Consider the following 16,027-nt stretch of genomic DNA (forward strand, 5'->3'; position numbering starts at 1 on the left):
ATAAATTGCATGGGATTGGGGATAATTTACTGAGATGGAGAGAAAACTGGTTGGCAGACACGAAAGAAAGTGTTGGAATAAATGGGTCTTTTTCCAAATGACAACCCTCCATGACTAGTGGGCACCATATGAATTGGTACTAGGATTCCAGCTATTCACAATATATGTTAATGATTTACATGAAGGATCTAAATGCAAGATCTCAAAACTTGTAAATGACACAAAAGCTGGGTGCAAGGACGCAGCAGGGATGTCGTAATGTGATTTGTACAGGCTGAATGAGTGGGGAAATGAGTATAATGGGCGGTCATCCACTTTGGTAGCAAAAATAGGAAGGCGGATTATTATTTAAATGTCCTCTTACGTCTGTCGCTGAAAATAAGCGGGAGACAGAGAGGACTGCAGATGCTGGAGGTCAAGGTCAAAACGTGTAGCACTGGAAAAGCACAGCACATCTGGCAGCATCCGAAGAGCAGGAGAATCAGCATTTTTGGCATAAGCCCTTCATCAGCAAAGGCTGTGCTTTTCCAGTGCCACACTTTTCGACACTGAAAGTAAGCACGCAGGTGCAGCAGGCAGTAAAGGCAGCCAGCCGTATGTTGGCCTTCATAGGGAGAGGATTCGAGTTCAGTAACAAAGATGCTTTGCTGCAATCAAGACAGTGGTGAGATCTTGCATTTAGATCCTTCATGTAAATTATTAACATATATTGTGAATAGCTGGAATCCTAGTACCAATTCATATGGTGCCCACTAGTCATGGAGGGTTGTCATTTGGAAAAAGACCCACTTATTCCAACACTTTCTTTCGTGTCTGCCAACCAGTTTTCTCTCCATCTCAGTAAATTATCCCCAATCCCATGCAATTTATTTTTACACATTAATTTCTTCCGAAAGTCCAAATAAACTGCATCCACCTGCAATATTGTGTGCAGTTTCTGTCTCCTTGTCTTGAGGATGTCATTGCTATTGAGGGAGTGCAGTCAAGTTTACGAAATGTATTCCTGGGTTAGCAGGACTGCCACATGAGGACAGATGGAGTTGATTAGGATTGTATTCGTTGGAATTTAGAAAGATGGAGGAGAGGTCTCATGAGACTGATAAAATTGTTACTAGACTTAACAGATTGGAGCAGGAAGGATGTTCGTGATTGTGGGGTGAGGGGGAAGAGATTCCAGAACTGGAGTCAGAGGTTTACCTCTTGTCCCTAAATGTTTTGAGAAAAAATTTCTTCACCCAAAGAATGATGAATTGTGAATTTAGTGTCATGGAAAGTAATTGAAGTCAAAACAAGGGATATGGGGGAATGGCAGGATTAGGGTACTAAAGTCAATGATTAACTATGATCATACTGAATGCAGCAGCAGCAGAGTCAAGGTGCCAAATGCACTACTCCTGCTCCTAACTTTGATGTATTTATTTTTGCCTCAGCCTGCTGCAGTATGTCAGTGACACTAGAAAAGCAATACCTCACCTTGTGCTTGGGGACATTACAACCTTCAGGAGTTTGGCAACACATTAAGTTTAATAATTTTAGAACGTGAACATCTCCTTGCAGTTATATTAACCCCCTCCTCCTGACCCCAACCCCCTACCCCCACCACAAATGTCCCTTCATGACAAGAGCTGTTTTCAGTAAGCTAAGGCACTTTCACCCACTCTCACCTGTCTAGGTTTGGATCTTCCCTGGTTTAGAGCCTCATTTCACGGTCTGCCTAACATTTTCTTTCTCTCTGGGGTCCCACTCCATTTGCTCCTTTCCTCATCTCCATCCCACCTCCCCATCACCAAATCCACATTCAACATCTATACTACAGGAAGGGTTTTCTCTCCCCAGCTGCTGTGAGATCTGCTGAGTTTCTCCAGCAATTTTGGTTGTGTTATGAACCTCCAGCATTCCCAGTTCTTCGTTTTAGTATGGAGAGTAAATGGCTCATGCGGAGGTTGGCAGGTTGTGAGGGAACTGCAAAGATCAAAACTCTGTGCTCACAAATCAATAATTTGGGTGTCAGGGAAAGATGTAATATATCCAAATTTTGTAGATGACAAAACTAGGTGGAAATATATTGAAGATGATGCAATGAGACAGGATGATGAAACAAGAAAAAAACAGGCTCACTACTTTGATTTTCACTGAAACTGTTTCCAAACCTTTTCAGCTTGGCCATATCAAAATTTGTGGGGCTTCATTTATATTGCCAACCTGACGTGTTGATGTCCACTGGAAACAGATCCTCTGTTGGCACACCAAATATTTTTGTACCATCAAGCAGTTTAACCAACTGACAATTGCTTCAAACAGTTTAATTTCGCCCACCCACATTATTTACAGTGTTGGCAAAGCCATATCCAGCACCACTGACGGCATTACGTTTTCAACACTTTCTGTGGGACTGGAGTCATCTAGAAGCCAGATCAGGTTCAGGTTGTAGATTCCAAACTGTATTTCAGACACATTTCTGGTAGTGATTGAGGGGGGAGGGAATAAAGAAAAAATTGACAACTCACCAGCTTGGCCAATGACTGCAGAGAGAGAAATCATCACAAGCCCAGAGTTAGAGAAGCAGTTTATCAGTGAGGAAGATGAAACAGAAAGTGGATTAGGGATAGATAACAATGCAAAGAATGTAGCCACAAGATACATTTAACATGAATAGAACAATTTTTATTTACACCAGCACTTGGCATTTACTTTTATTTAGAAAGAACAGAAAATTACAGTTAAGCATGGAGTAAAATCAAGAGTTACACTAAAAGGCAAAATTAGATGAGAACCATCTGTTCACAAAACAAACAAGATTTCTGCAAAAACAAATTAATTTTCCATTATATTCAGTTGCTCCAAGTGAACGAACTGGTGTATTGCAGGACCGGTCACACAACATTTCATTAAATCATTCCTGTTGCATAAGAGCTCAGATTCTTTGAATTACAATACTTTATGCATGAACAGTTAAGCCCAAGAAAGAGAGCAAGGGAAAGAGAAATGCTTTGGTAAATTTTATGACTCTTATCTGACATTAAATATGGTGAGACACAAGGCTGTGGCTGGGTTTGTGATGTCAGGAGTGCAGTTTCACTACTAACAACTAATTAAAGTGAACCCTATCACATTTAGAGAGATTTGTCTCCCTTGTATCCCCATCTATATATGTGAACACAATTCAGGACACAGGCACATTGCACACAGGGTTTACAAAATACTGACAGAAATCCAACCATAATACTTACTTGGCAACTGCTCAATGTTATTTCAAGACAACCCATTGTAAATGGTACTCATGTTAGTTTCTTGCCAAGTTTGGACCTTTACACTGACACGAACTGGCTGTGTGCCCAGCATCTAGACTGTATTAAGATGTTAATTCACATAATAACAGAAAATCTTAAATGTCTAAGATAACTCAAGTCATTTAACTTCAGAGTCACAGGTTAATGCAACACCATATACTATCAATCAGCCACAGCCCTGTATGATTCACAATACTGGGAGCAGTAAATGCTCAAACAAAAGCTCAAAAAGCAAAAAAGTATATGCTTTGCAAATGCACATTTATCAAAATTATTTCATGAGAAAATATAGCCATCTAGTTTAAACTCAGAAGGTACTTACTGGAAAAATCAAACTCGTGTGGATCAATGTCCACAGGGGATTCAGGAAGAACAAACTTGTGTTCTCCAGTTACTGTGTGGTAGTTATGAAGAGTTTACATAATTTTCTAGTTCAACCAAAACTCACTGATATCAAAAGCTTGGCAAGTTTAGATCAGAGATGCAATGTAATTTTGCTTCTACCTCTTGCCAGTTTTCCTGGTCTGATTCATCAGCACAAGAGCAGGTATATGGCAAAGCTCTTACTGAGCATAGGCATGTGCAGAAACAAGTTAACTTTATTGCACCTTTCGTCTATACTGTGGCCGACAGGCAACGATCTGTGCTGACATAGGCAAACCCACAGTTTCTTCTAAAGTGCTCACACACTAAAACCTGCAAACTCCAGCACCAATGCTGATGAAAACAAAACGTTAGCTGTGCACTGAAGCACGGGTGGCAATGTCCTCTTATACAACAGCAGGTCCAGACAACTGACATAAGAACCCATCACACTTCATTAGCAAAACAAGTGTGAAGTACTCTGGAAGTAAGCAAACACCAAGTTACTCATGCCAGGTTGTAGGAGCTGCACATTGTTGTCTGTGTAATGAAGGTGAGAAACAATGTTGAAGCTTTCACTGATTAAATATTTGAAGCCTTTCAGCTGCTACGTTTTCCTCTCATTGGCTGGAAAGCCTGGGTATTGCCCTGGAATCTCACTGCAGGCTTTAGCTTGTCATCACTTATCCTCATACCATTCTAGCATGTGTCAGAGGCACAGCACTGGGATCTGCAGAGCTACCTTCAAATTGATAGTCAAGCACTGAGGCCTTAATATACCCACCTGTGAGGTAAAGACTGACAAGCTCATTTTTATATTGAGATAGATAAAATCTTCCTTGCCACAAACCTTCACATCATGGAGGGTCACTTTTTTCAAAAAGCACTAACTTATCTCACACGGTAAATATCCTTCATTTAAGCTCACTGACATGAAGAATAATTCTACAGGACTTAGGATAAGCAGTTGAAGAGGACCAGGTTATTTTAAGTGTCTGCTCAGTGTCCACTGGCAGCTTGTTATTGTCCAAGTTTCAGTGATATTTAGCCACAATAAAAACAAAACAATACAACCACAAAAACTGTTTGCAGGGGTTAAAATGTTACGCTTACTTTCAAGGAATGAGAATATTTGATTTATTGAAGAATTCCTCAAAAGTTAAGACTGCTCAGTGCAGGCTCCTCTGTGAATGTAATGAATTAATTCCTTTGATGGAATTTCAAAGCAGAAATGTACTTTGGGCTCTGATCACTAGTTATCAACATGTAGGCAGACCTTTAGAGCAACATATCTATTCAGGGCAGGGTGGAAGGTTACAGGATTACTGGATCATCCAGTTAACCAGTTTTGAAACTGAAAGCATTATTTTTATGAAAATTGACACACAAAGATTGTGAAAAAACATAGCAATAAAGCACAGTGGAAAAAGTAAACATGTTACAAAGGTTCTGCTCCTTAAAGTGCCAGTTCAGCCCAAAATTAGGCCCTTCCTTTCAATCACTCACCCCTGTCCAGTTGGAGCAGTTAACAGCAGCATCTCAAAGACAGCGTTATTGGTGAATTTGGGACGCACATTATAAATAATGCATTGCAAAATCTTTTCAATCCTCGGGCATCACAGATTTCTGCACCTCATTCGCATCCTTTAAATTTCAAGATGACCCTGTTAGGCTGTAAAAGTTGAGACAACCAAGTTTTCGTAGTTCCCATTTCCACAGTAGTCCAATTACCTGATCGTTGCTGTCAGGTTCCAGCTTGGCACAAAATCCCTTTCTGCAGTGCCTCACCTGCAATATGGCTTGTCTGACTTTTCCAAAACATAGTTAGGTTCCAGGAGAACAATTAAACTCATTCCCAAACCAGGAACATTGTCCACAGACCTGTGGACAGTCAGTGGTTTCATCAGACCAAAAGGCCTGAAGAAAAGACTGAACACAACAGTGCATCTTGTGTTTGTTCAAGTCCGTACAAAGGAGACACACATACTGTTTGTTGCTGAGCTGCCAATGTTACAGGGAGACATGTATGCTGTAGCAAGTCAGTCCTTCCCATCACAGTCTAAGTTTAGGAGTGTTAGGCTTAATTCAGAAACTGAGGCCAAAACAAAATAAAAAAGTGCACACAATGATTGAATCATAAGTTAATAACTTGTTCACTTTTTCTCCCAATTCCATATCTTTCTATGGACATTCCCTCAATCATGTGCTGCAGTCTCTCATATCAAGCACAATGGTTAAGTCACTTGTGATGATTCTGTTCCTGTAAGTTGGCTGGTGGGAAGGAGGAGGGGCTGATTTTGAAGATATTAATGTGAAGGTGGGAAGCGATCTGATTGCAAACACCCACTGAGTAGCGGATTAAGTCAAAGAGAGACCAGACCTGCGGGCCAAAGAAGAGAGAAAAAAAATTAGTGAGAAAATGAAAGCAGAGGTTCCTTAGTCACTGGACAGTACCTCGATCAGCCTCCCTATGCTGTTCCAAATGGCTGAGAGCAAGGATCCTCATCGATACGACTACAAGTGTGAACCTACAATCTTGTGACATTAAAAAAAGCCAAGTACAAAGGAATCTTGCAGAACAGTAATCATAGAGGTATCAAGGAACATCCCTTCACTAGGTTCAATGTCTATTCAGCAGCCCCATGGAAAAATGTCACCATGCTGACCTTCAGTACCAGGCGAAAGTGAGGGCTACAGATGCTAGAAACCAGAGTTTAGATCAGAGTGATGCTGGAAAAGCACAGTAGGTCAGGCAGCATCCGAGGAGCAGGAAAATCGACGTTTCGGGCAAAAGCCTGCTGTGCTTTTCCAGCATCACTCTGATCTAAACCCTGACCTTCAGTACCATCAGCCAAACCAGCAGCACAGAGCTGCAGTTCCATTTTATATGATGCAGGTAGGTTATGGAGAGGGCCTCTAACAGAACTTAACCTAAAGCATGCTGCATTACTAGAGTCTGTCAGATGAGAGGCTGCATTTTCATGCAGCTGCTGGCTGTGTTGCATCTTTAACAAGGTCTGGTCAACAGAAAACGTACATATGTTCAAGCTCAACAGCTAGAGTAAACAGACTTTGTCGTCAGACCAGCTGGTCATCACAGGCACTGTCCAATCAACCACCAATCCCACCCCACACCCAAATGAGACTGCAGGAAGGCCCGATGACTGAGACGGAGGTTTGTTCTGGGAGTCAGCTGGGAACTTTGGTCAATGTGCTCCAGGCTATTGATCTCTCGTGGTTAATTTTGGTATCGGGTTAGCATAGATTAAACAAGGGCAATTACTGTTATGGTTTATGGAGAAGAGGCAGGGAACAGATTCAATGGACTAGATTGGGTTGGGATATCTGGTCAGCATGGACAGGTTGGACCGAAGGGTCTGTTTCCATGCTGTACATCTCTATGACTCTGTGCTGTACTGTACTGTTCTATAACTGCTTCAAATGCAAGGTGAGGAGTCTTGCGAGTCTGGGGTCAGACTGAGGGATGACAGTATGCGGAGTTCTACTACCACAGCATTAATTGTTGGTTGATCCACTGCCACATGCTGGCTGGTGACACTGCTCATCACTCAACTATGGATGATGCGACTGTACAATAAAGGAAGAAAAGCCTTGAGGCACTCTGGGATCTGCTAACCTGCAGTCGCATGGAAATTCTAAACACCCTTTCTAAATTCTAAATTCTAAACATCAGCCTGTATATTCCTTTTATGAAACATCCTTCGAATCGTGAATCCCTATTCTTTGAATGAAGGTAAGCATTTGCCAAACTGCTTTCTGGGCACTTGGAAAAAGAATACAGACCCAGGTGCAACGTAAAACATAAATACATTTGTAAATCCAGATCTCCTTGACACAGCAGCAAGCACAGTTTTGAAGTTTAAGTCAGAATCGGGCTTCCTATAACAAGAAATACTGAGCAGAGATATCCCACTGACACCAGATTCCCCAAGTCAATGCTCATTGGTTCCCTTGGTCTCTCCAACTGACCCTATCCACCTATCTCCAGGATGATTTTTCACAACTTTGTTTTGGCTGATCCTTCTCTCAAGCTTCACACTCAAGTCCAGACAGCACAGACCTTCCAAATCATAGCCTTGGTAATATTTTTTTCAAACCGTTGCCCATTCTTATACTGCGTAACGGATTATATCATTGCTATTCTAGCCGATTTTTAAATAGCAATTTAACAACTGGGGCAATCCAAATGTCACAAGATCGTCACAGACTTCAATAGTAAACTTTATATTTACTGTGGAAAATCACACGAAGGATGAAAATAGCGATAATCAGTGGTACTAATTTGAATCTATAGCCAGTTTAGAAGCATCTGGAAGTGAGAAATGAAATTCCAGTTTAGTCAGGAGGCTCTGCTCACTTACCAACGCAATCCAGAGCACCAAGTACTCATTTATAAAACTGTTGAAGTACTGGTCCAAGAAGAGGAGTCCTGGCCCGACAAAGGCTGTGTCCTGCAAATGCATCTCACTTTTTGTCATGTGAGCCACCTGAAATCAGAAGCAAGGATCTATTCACTTGATCTGCAGTGGCTTTAAAATAACAGTTGCTGGTTCCAACATTAGCAATGCAACATCATGAGATGAACAAGTAAACACCTGTACTTCTACTGAGCCACTCATAATATGTCAGTGAGACCAGTGTACAAAATGAAGGGGCGCAGATCAGCACCTTATAAAACTTTCCTTTCAGAATTCACCAAAGTGCTTCACAGTCAGTAAAATGCTTTTGAAGTGTAGTCAATTATTGTGTTATAATGTAGGAGATCTAGCAGTTTGTGCATGGGAAGCTGTCACAATGCGGTAATGAAAACTACCTGGTTTAAGGAATAAGTATCAATCAGGATATTGGAAGAACACCCCACTCTGAGGTAGGTTCCACATGATCTTTAAATTCACTGGAGAGTTGAAATTCTGCACCCCAGAAAGTACTGCACTCGAGGGTTAGCCTAGATTAAATCATTAAGTCTCTGGAGTGGAATCTGAACCCACAATCTTTTGAGAATACCATCAAATAAGATGCTGTTGATACATCCATTAATTAAGCACAACTTCTTCAGCATCAGGCAATTGGAATAGGTTCTTGGATCCTTTACCAAGCAATCAATTTCTAAGATGTTGGGTGGGGTGGGGGACAGGGGCATGGGAGTAGGGAAGTGGTGTTAATGAGGATAGGTCAACTGCCTTACAGTAGTACAGTAGCTGCCCATGTGCAGTCTATCAGCAATAGATAACATTTCAGTGATTATTCAGGATTGCCTTCTTGAGCATCAGTTCATTTGGTCAGGCAGACTAAGGTCAAGGTGTGTGTGGGGGGAGGACAGCAACTGCCTCCAGTGAAGAATACATACCACTAATTTATTGGTTATTTTTGCAGACACAAAGCCAAAAGCAAGAATGTAGAGGCAGGGATTATTCTCAAAAAGCCGGCTGGTAGATTTCTTGTAGATCATCAATGCCAGTATTATAACTGCGCCTATATGTAGGAATGGTGACAGCACACTTGTACCCTGTAAAATACAATGATACATTACTAACAGTGTCATTGCATATCCTATATAAATACCTGTGCAGAGAGCAGATACAATTATTCAATACACAAGATACACTCCAATCAGACATCTAGACATTGCAGTAAAACATAACTGAGGAAATGAACTAATTGTGCAGTCAGAAATTTTGAACAGACCACTTCCGGACGTCCACTAACTTTGTCATTCCCAGCATTTTCTGGCCCTCCATCACTGCTCCTTCACAACTGTACAGCTCTATCTAATTTAGCTCCTTTTTCTTCAGGGTCTCTCTCCAGTATGATTCTGTAATCCAAACAGGAATAATAGCAGCACTAAATGTCACATTCTGCACCTCCTTCACCCTGGTCATGCTTTGGTGTAACAATGCCACTGTTCCAAGCTTAATGGAGCCCTGACCATTTCATGACTTGATGTAGGTCAAAACAACATTGCAGGTTTGCAGGGAATTCATAAATATATATTTTCTAATCAACCTGTTCAGTCATGTTATTACATATCTTTGGAGCAAGTGGGACTTGAACCCAGACAACGTGGTTCAGAGGTAGGGACACAACCATAAGGCCCCGGTTTACGTTCGACTGGCTCCAGAGGCACCCACCTCCGAACCAGGAAAAAGTGAGGACTGCAGATGCTGGAGATCAGAGTCGTGTGGTGCTGGGAAGGCACAGCAAGTCAGGCAGCATCCGAGGAGCAGAAGAATCAACATTTCTTGAGCATCAGATTCCTGATGAAGGGCTTATGCCCGAAAAGCCCATTTTCCTGCTCCCCGGATGCTGCCTGACCTGCTGTGCTTTTCCAGCACCACAATCTCGACTCTATCTCTGAACTGCTTGATTATAAAACAGCCACAGAGCAGCCACTCAGTGCTCCTGCTGAAGTCGTCAGAATCAGTTAGGTCTGTCTGATCTCACCTTCTGATGGATCCAACAACTCATTAATATCTTCTCAAATGCTCTTCCCCCTCTCATTTCTGTCACAGAAACAGAAATTATCGCAACAATAGGCCACTCAGCGTTCAAGCCAGTTCCACAATTCAATAAGACAATGGCTGATTCTCAATCTCAATGCCATATTTCAACTTTCTTCTCCCCCCATCCCCAGAATCAGCCTGGTGAACCTCTGCTGCACTCCCTCTTAGGTGTGGGCACCAATAGACAATAGGTGCAGGAGTAGGCCATTCTGCCCTTCGAGCCAGCACCACCATTCATTATGATCATGGCTGATCATCCTCAGTCAGTATCCTGTTCCTGCCTTATCCCCATTACCCTTGATTCCGCTATCCTTAAGAGCTCTATCCAACTCTTTCTTGAAAGTATCCAGAGACTTGGCCTCCACAGCCTTCTGGGGCACAGCATTCCATACACCCACCACACTCTGGGTGAAGACGTTTCTCCTCAACTCTGTTCTAAGTGGCCCACCTCTTATTTTTAAACTGTGTCCTCTGGTTCGGGACTCACCCATCAGCGGAAACATGCTTCCTGCCTCCAGAGTGTTCAATCCTTTAATAATCTTGTACGTCTCAATCAGATCCCCTCTCAGCCTTCTAAACTCAAGGGTATACAAGCCCAGTCGCTCCAATCTTTCAGCGTAAGATAGTCCCGCCATTCCGGGAATTGACCTCGTGAACCTACGCTGCACTCCCTCAATAGCCAGAATGTCTTTCCTCAAATTTGGAGACCAGAACTGCACACAATACTCCAGGTGCGGTCTCACCAGGGCCCTGTACAGCTGCAGAAGGACCTCTTTGCTTCTATACTCAATTCCTCTTGTTATGAAGGCCAGCATGCTATTAGCTTTCTTCACTGCCTGCTGTACCTGCATGCTTGCTTTCATTGACTGATGTACAAGAACACCTAGATCTCGTTGTACTGTCCCTTTACCTAACCTAACTCCATTTAGGTAGTAATCTGCCTTCCTGTTCTTGCCACCAAAGTGGATAACCACACATTTATCCACATTAAGCTGCATCTGCCATGCATCCGTCCACTCATCTAACCTGTCCAGGTCACCCTGTATTCTCCTAACATCCTCCTCACATTTCACCCTCCCACCCAGCTTTGTATCATCAGCAAATTTGCTAATATTACTTTTAATACCTTCATCTATTTCATTAATGTCCATTGTAAAAAGCTGCGGTCCCAGCACTGTTCCCTACAGCACACCACTGGTCACCGCCTGCCATTCCGAAAGGGAGCCGTTTATCACTACTCTGTTTCCTGTCAGCCAACCAATTTTCAATTCATGTCAGTATTTTGCCCCTAATACCATGTGCCCTAATTTTGCTCACTAACCTCCTATGTGGGATTTTATCAAAGGCTTTCTGAAAGTCCAGGTATACTACATCATCCACTGGATCTCCCTTGTCTATCTTCAGAGTTACATCCTCAAAATATTCCAGAAGATTAGTCAAGCATGATTTCCCCTTCATAAACTGCATGTAATAATCCCGACGCAGTCACAGCAATGGAAAACTACAGAAAAACACCTGTAATTCTGAACTGAAATCCTCTTACCATGACTACCAATATACCATTTGCCTTCCTAATTGTTTGCTGCACCTGCCAGTCTACTTTCATTGATTGAGGTACAAGGACACCCAGTTCCCTTTATACAGTCACACTTCACAACAGATCACTATTTGAATAATACTGTCTTTTGGATGTCCACACCAAAGTATATAACTTATTTGGCACGTTGTACCGCATCTGCCATGAGTTTGCCCACTCACTCAACTTGTCTAACTCAGTTTGAAGCCTCCTCGCTTCCACCTCACAACCCTGCCTGGTTTTATGCTTTCAGCAAACTTGGAAATGTTACATTTGGTTGCTTCATATATGGGCCCCAAGTTCTGACCCTTGTGGTATTCCACTAATCACTCTGAAAGACACTGTTTCTTTTCCACTAATCAACTCCAATCAATGTTTATATGTTACTGCCTATCTCATGTGCTTTAAAACTTTAAAACCTTAAAACCTTATCAAAGGCCTTCTGGACAGTCCAAATACACTTGACATCCACACCCTAATACAGCCTTCCCTCTTGAATCTGTCTTCTGATTTGTCATCTGTCTGTTGGGACACTGCGTCAGCGAGCCTATTCACACATCACCTCATGCTGGTCTGACACCCTTCACCCCTCTTACAACCACCCCAACCCCTCAAATCACCCAGAGAGCTGCAGTCACTTACAGCGATGGTGGAGCCATTCTTGCCAATGCCGCCAGTGAAGATGACAGTGAAGTAGTTAGTGCAGGAGAAGATTCCACCTGCTACCACAAGGAGAGCAGGCACAATTTTAACTTGAATTTCCAGCACTGGGATCTTCTCAGAGAAAGAAAAAGATTAAAGAGAGAAAATAAGAACGACAAAAACATTTCTGGGATTCACTGCCCAGACTGCAATAGAGAACAATGCGAGAAGCCTCATCAAACCCCCTCATAGCCCTTTCAACCGGAAGGCTAAACAAACCGTTTCGGCCACTGACAGAAGCCAAACTCTCCAGTTATTTCAAAGACTTTTGTTTCCACTACTCAGTCCTCATTCTGTTTGAAGAAAAATATTGTGGGACCACTCCTAGAGTTGACCTTGGCTAGTTGGAGCCAGGGTTCCCTTGTCTAATTGAGAAAAGTCCATGTCAGCCTTTTCAATACCCTCTAACAGCACCTCCTGAATGCCTCTTTTCCAGACTAAAATACCCACGTTTCTCATGGTCATGACTGGACAACATCAAGCAGGAGGTGCTTTATATGAGGAATAAAGTGAATGCACATTCAGTGCCTGAAGGAAACCTTCTGCCATTGAACAAAAGCTATAATGTCTTAAGGCTTTAGATACCCTCCATGTACCATTGAACAGCAAGGAGGTAGGAGAGTCAGGGATGAGATCGGAGCAAGTCCAGGTGCAGAACCGAACTGTTAAGTTTATTAACTGAACATCTGATGACAGAACCCTGGCTATCCCCAGTTATAACCTTTAACTGATAGTTGTTGTAATCAGATTGGTTCAGTGAATGCATTTAGCAATAGATTCAGAACTAGGTATTAGTGGCACCAATGGACATCTAACTTCTAGTGCCTTTTCAGCTGAAAGACTCGGGTGTGTAGAATTAAATGGTACAAATCACTGGACACTGCTGCAACCAGGATTTGAGAACATTGGATGATACTGGTTGAGTGATTAGATTAGATTAGATTACTTACAGTGTGGAAACAGGCCCTTCGGCCCAACAAGTCCACACCGCCCCGCCGAAGCGCAACCCACCCATACCCCTACATTTACCCCTTACCTAACACTACGGGCAATTTAGCATGGCCAATTCACCTGACCCTGCACATCTTTGGACTGTGGGAGGAAACCAGAGCACCCGGAGGAAACCCACGCAGACATGGGGAGAACGTGCAAACTCCACACAGTCAGTCGCCCGAGGCAGGAATTGAACCCGGGTCTCTGGCGCTGTGAGGCAGCAGTGCTAACCACTGTGCCACCGTGCCGCCTAGTGCTCGCCAGAGAGAAGGTGAAAGCTTTCCACTGCACAATGCAGCAGCTGAGACAGGGCCAAAATCCAGAACAAACCACTAACAGATGGAACTGTAGATGCTGACCCCCACAGCCCACTTTCCCTTAGCTTTCTCAAGGCAATGGCTCCTTTGCAAATAATTTCCAATGACACCACACCTGCCTTAGGATTTCTTTAAATCTTTAATCTTTAACAGAGGTTAAGTAATCAGTTGCAGTATGCCTTACTCTATGTGAAGCTCAGACCCACCAACCAGGCGTTATTGAGTCTGGGGTCAAAACTGTCTTGATTTGCAGTTCCACAATAAGCCCCTGACAGAGGTCTAATGAACAGAACAGGACAAAGACTTCTGTGTTCTTGTATGAGCATGCTCAATGTACTTGATGCTACTCATTTGACGATTTCACATGAGAAACCAGGCTTCCAACATATCAATCTTTACACTGCACTGCACGATCTATATACGGATAAGTCAAGTCTTAAATGTTTTACTCAAAGTGGACATTCATTGGGTACTATGCGTACTTTCAGAGTTAGGCCTGTCACCAAAGATAATCGTTAACCTAGAAATAACAGGAACCTGCAAATTGCTCAACTGGGAAAAGCACAAGGACTCAGAGCATAGGAACAAATAATGAGGAGGGCATTCAACCCCAAAGCTTATTCCACCTTTCAATGAGAAATTTGAGTATTGTCCAATCATCAACAAGTACACGCACTTGTAAACTTAAAAAGGAAGGTCGGTCAATGAAGCAGTGGCTGGGGTGACAGTAAGCCCTTTCTCTTAACCCCACTTGTGTAACTCCATCAAATTATCGGATAACATACTGAGAAGTACCTTGGCATTTTCAGAGTTTTGGTACTGGATAGTTACAATGGTTGTACAGGATGGGAGACCTCAATCCAGCAGCACTCCATACCGCCACCACTTCCACTGTCAGCTCAGAGACTGGCATGTTTATGACATTAAATATTTTTAGTTTTGCCGTGCGTTGACCCAGGTCCAAGAGTCACTCACACCCTCTTTTAATAGGTTTTATACCAAGATTAGCAACAGTAATCTTATTACATAGAACAGTATTTAGCCCCATTATGGAACGTAAACAGTCCCACCAGAACCACAAGCTGGCCTGGACCAGGATGCCAGCCAGAAGAACCAGTCAGTCAATCTCAGCTGGAGTTTTTGAGCTACCTTGGTTTGCCTCGCTAGGAACAGGATACAGTGGCACATGGCTCAATGCCTTGAAGGAACTGTGCAGAGTTTGACGACCTGTTCAGAGCACACACACACACTGCTTAAAATGGAGCATGCTAAAAGGAATTATAACAATCAATTATGTCTAAGTGAATCCAGGACAAAGGTCTTAAATAAATCTCCACAAAATGTAATTGAACACACTAGCAAGAATTTGCAGGTAAATTTTGATCATTAAGGAGACAATTATTCAGATACTAGAGGGCAAACAGCAGCTTTTCAAACTTTAGTTTATGCCCTTTGCATTCTCTACAGGAGAAAGAATAGGACAGCCCTTAGATAGGGCAAACTCCTCTGTCCCCTGCAACACCCTGGTTAACCAGGGTAAGAATTCAATTATGCTATTAATTACCATAGATTCCCAAAATGCAGTTCCTCCACTCGCAGCCAATAAAAACAGGATAATTATGAAGATTTGCACTTCAGTCACATCAATTCTGATTGGATGAGAAAAGCAGAAATCAGTATTAGAGCCACTCATTGGTAATTAGCATATTGCCAAGCAATGAAACTGCAGTTCAATCATGCACCAAAGCAGCAGAGTACCTCATTCCACTACACCCCTTTGTACTCGCTCTAATGCTCTATTTTCTCAGAACTTTATTTACAATTTATTGGTGTGACCTCTCTTTGACCACAAAGAGCAGCTCATTATGTGGAAGTGCCTGCGTAGGGCAGGGTGAACAAAGTCGTACATCACACGACACCAGGTTTATATGAAATCGTAAGCTCTCAGAGCACTGCTGCTTCCCCGGGTGAACTGGACAGAAGCGCACAGGCATAGAATTTATAGGTGGGGCGATCATTGCAATATAAATTCTAGGTAATTAAGAGTGTTAAACAATAGTACAAGTGGTGTGAGTGAAGTGTCAACAGGCTGAATAACAAGTGAAGGAATGACCTATGATTTGAGTAATTAAGGCAGAGAGATAATTACAACAAATAAAAACCAACATGGTGCTAGGAGAAACCAAATAGGTACAACATGATAGGTATCAGAGTCATATGACGAGGGTCTAACCAAAGCAACAAGTACTCCAAAACTCTACACTC

At 42.5% G+C, this 16,027-nt stretch overlaps 1 protein-coding gene across 2 annotated transcripts in view; it reads right to left on the reverse strand.

The window, feature by feature from the left end:
• Positions 1-2,661: 2,661 nt before the first annotated feature.
• LOC122563337 (choline/ethanolaminephosphotransferase 1-like) overlaps positions 2,662-16,027 on the reverse strand; it is a 39,937-nt gene continuing 26,571 nt past the window's right edge. The window contains exons 4-8 of one of the 2 annotated variants that reach the window (XM_043717089.2): positions 15,327-15,411; positions 12,393-12,524; positions 9,022-9,180; positions 8,036-8,161; positions 2,662-6,033 (exon numbers count right to left, since the gene is read on the reverse strand). In XM_043717089.2, the coding sequence (XP_043573024.1) occupies positions 5,893-6,033; positions 8,036-8,161; positions 9,022-9,180; positions 12,393-12,524; positions 15,327-15,411 (643 nt within the window). In that variant the 3' untranslated portion in view covers positions 2,662-5,892. The remainder of the gene's footprint in view (positions 6,034-8,035; positions 8,162-9,021; positions 9,181-12,392; positions 12,525-15,326; positions 15,412-16,027) is intronic. The other variant, XM_087973774.1, reaches the window with a different exon arrangement.

This window comes from Chiloscyllium plagiosum, unplaced genomic scaffold, assembly GCF_037043375.1.
Source record: "Chiloscyllium plagiosum isolate Xiang-an unplaced genomic scaffold, Cpla_swu_hap1 HiC_scaffold_26, whole genome shotgun sequence".
NCBI lineage: Eukaryota > Metazoa > Chordata > Chondrichthyes > Orectolobiformes > Hemiscylliidae > Chiloscyllium > Chiloscyllium plagiosum.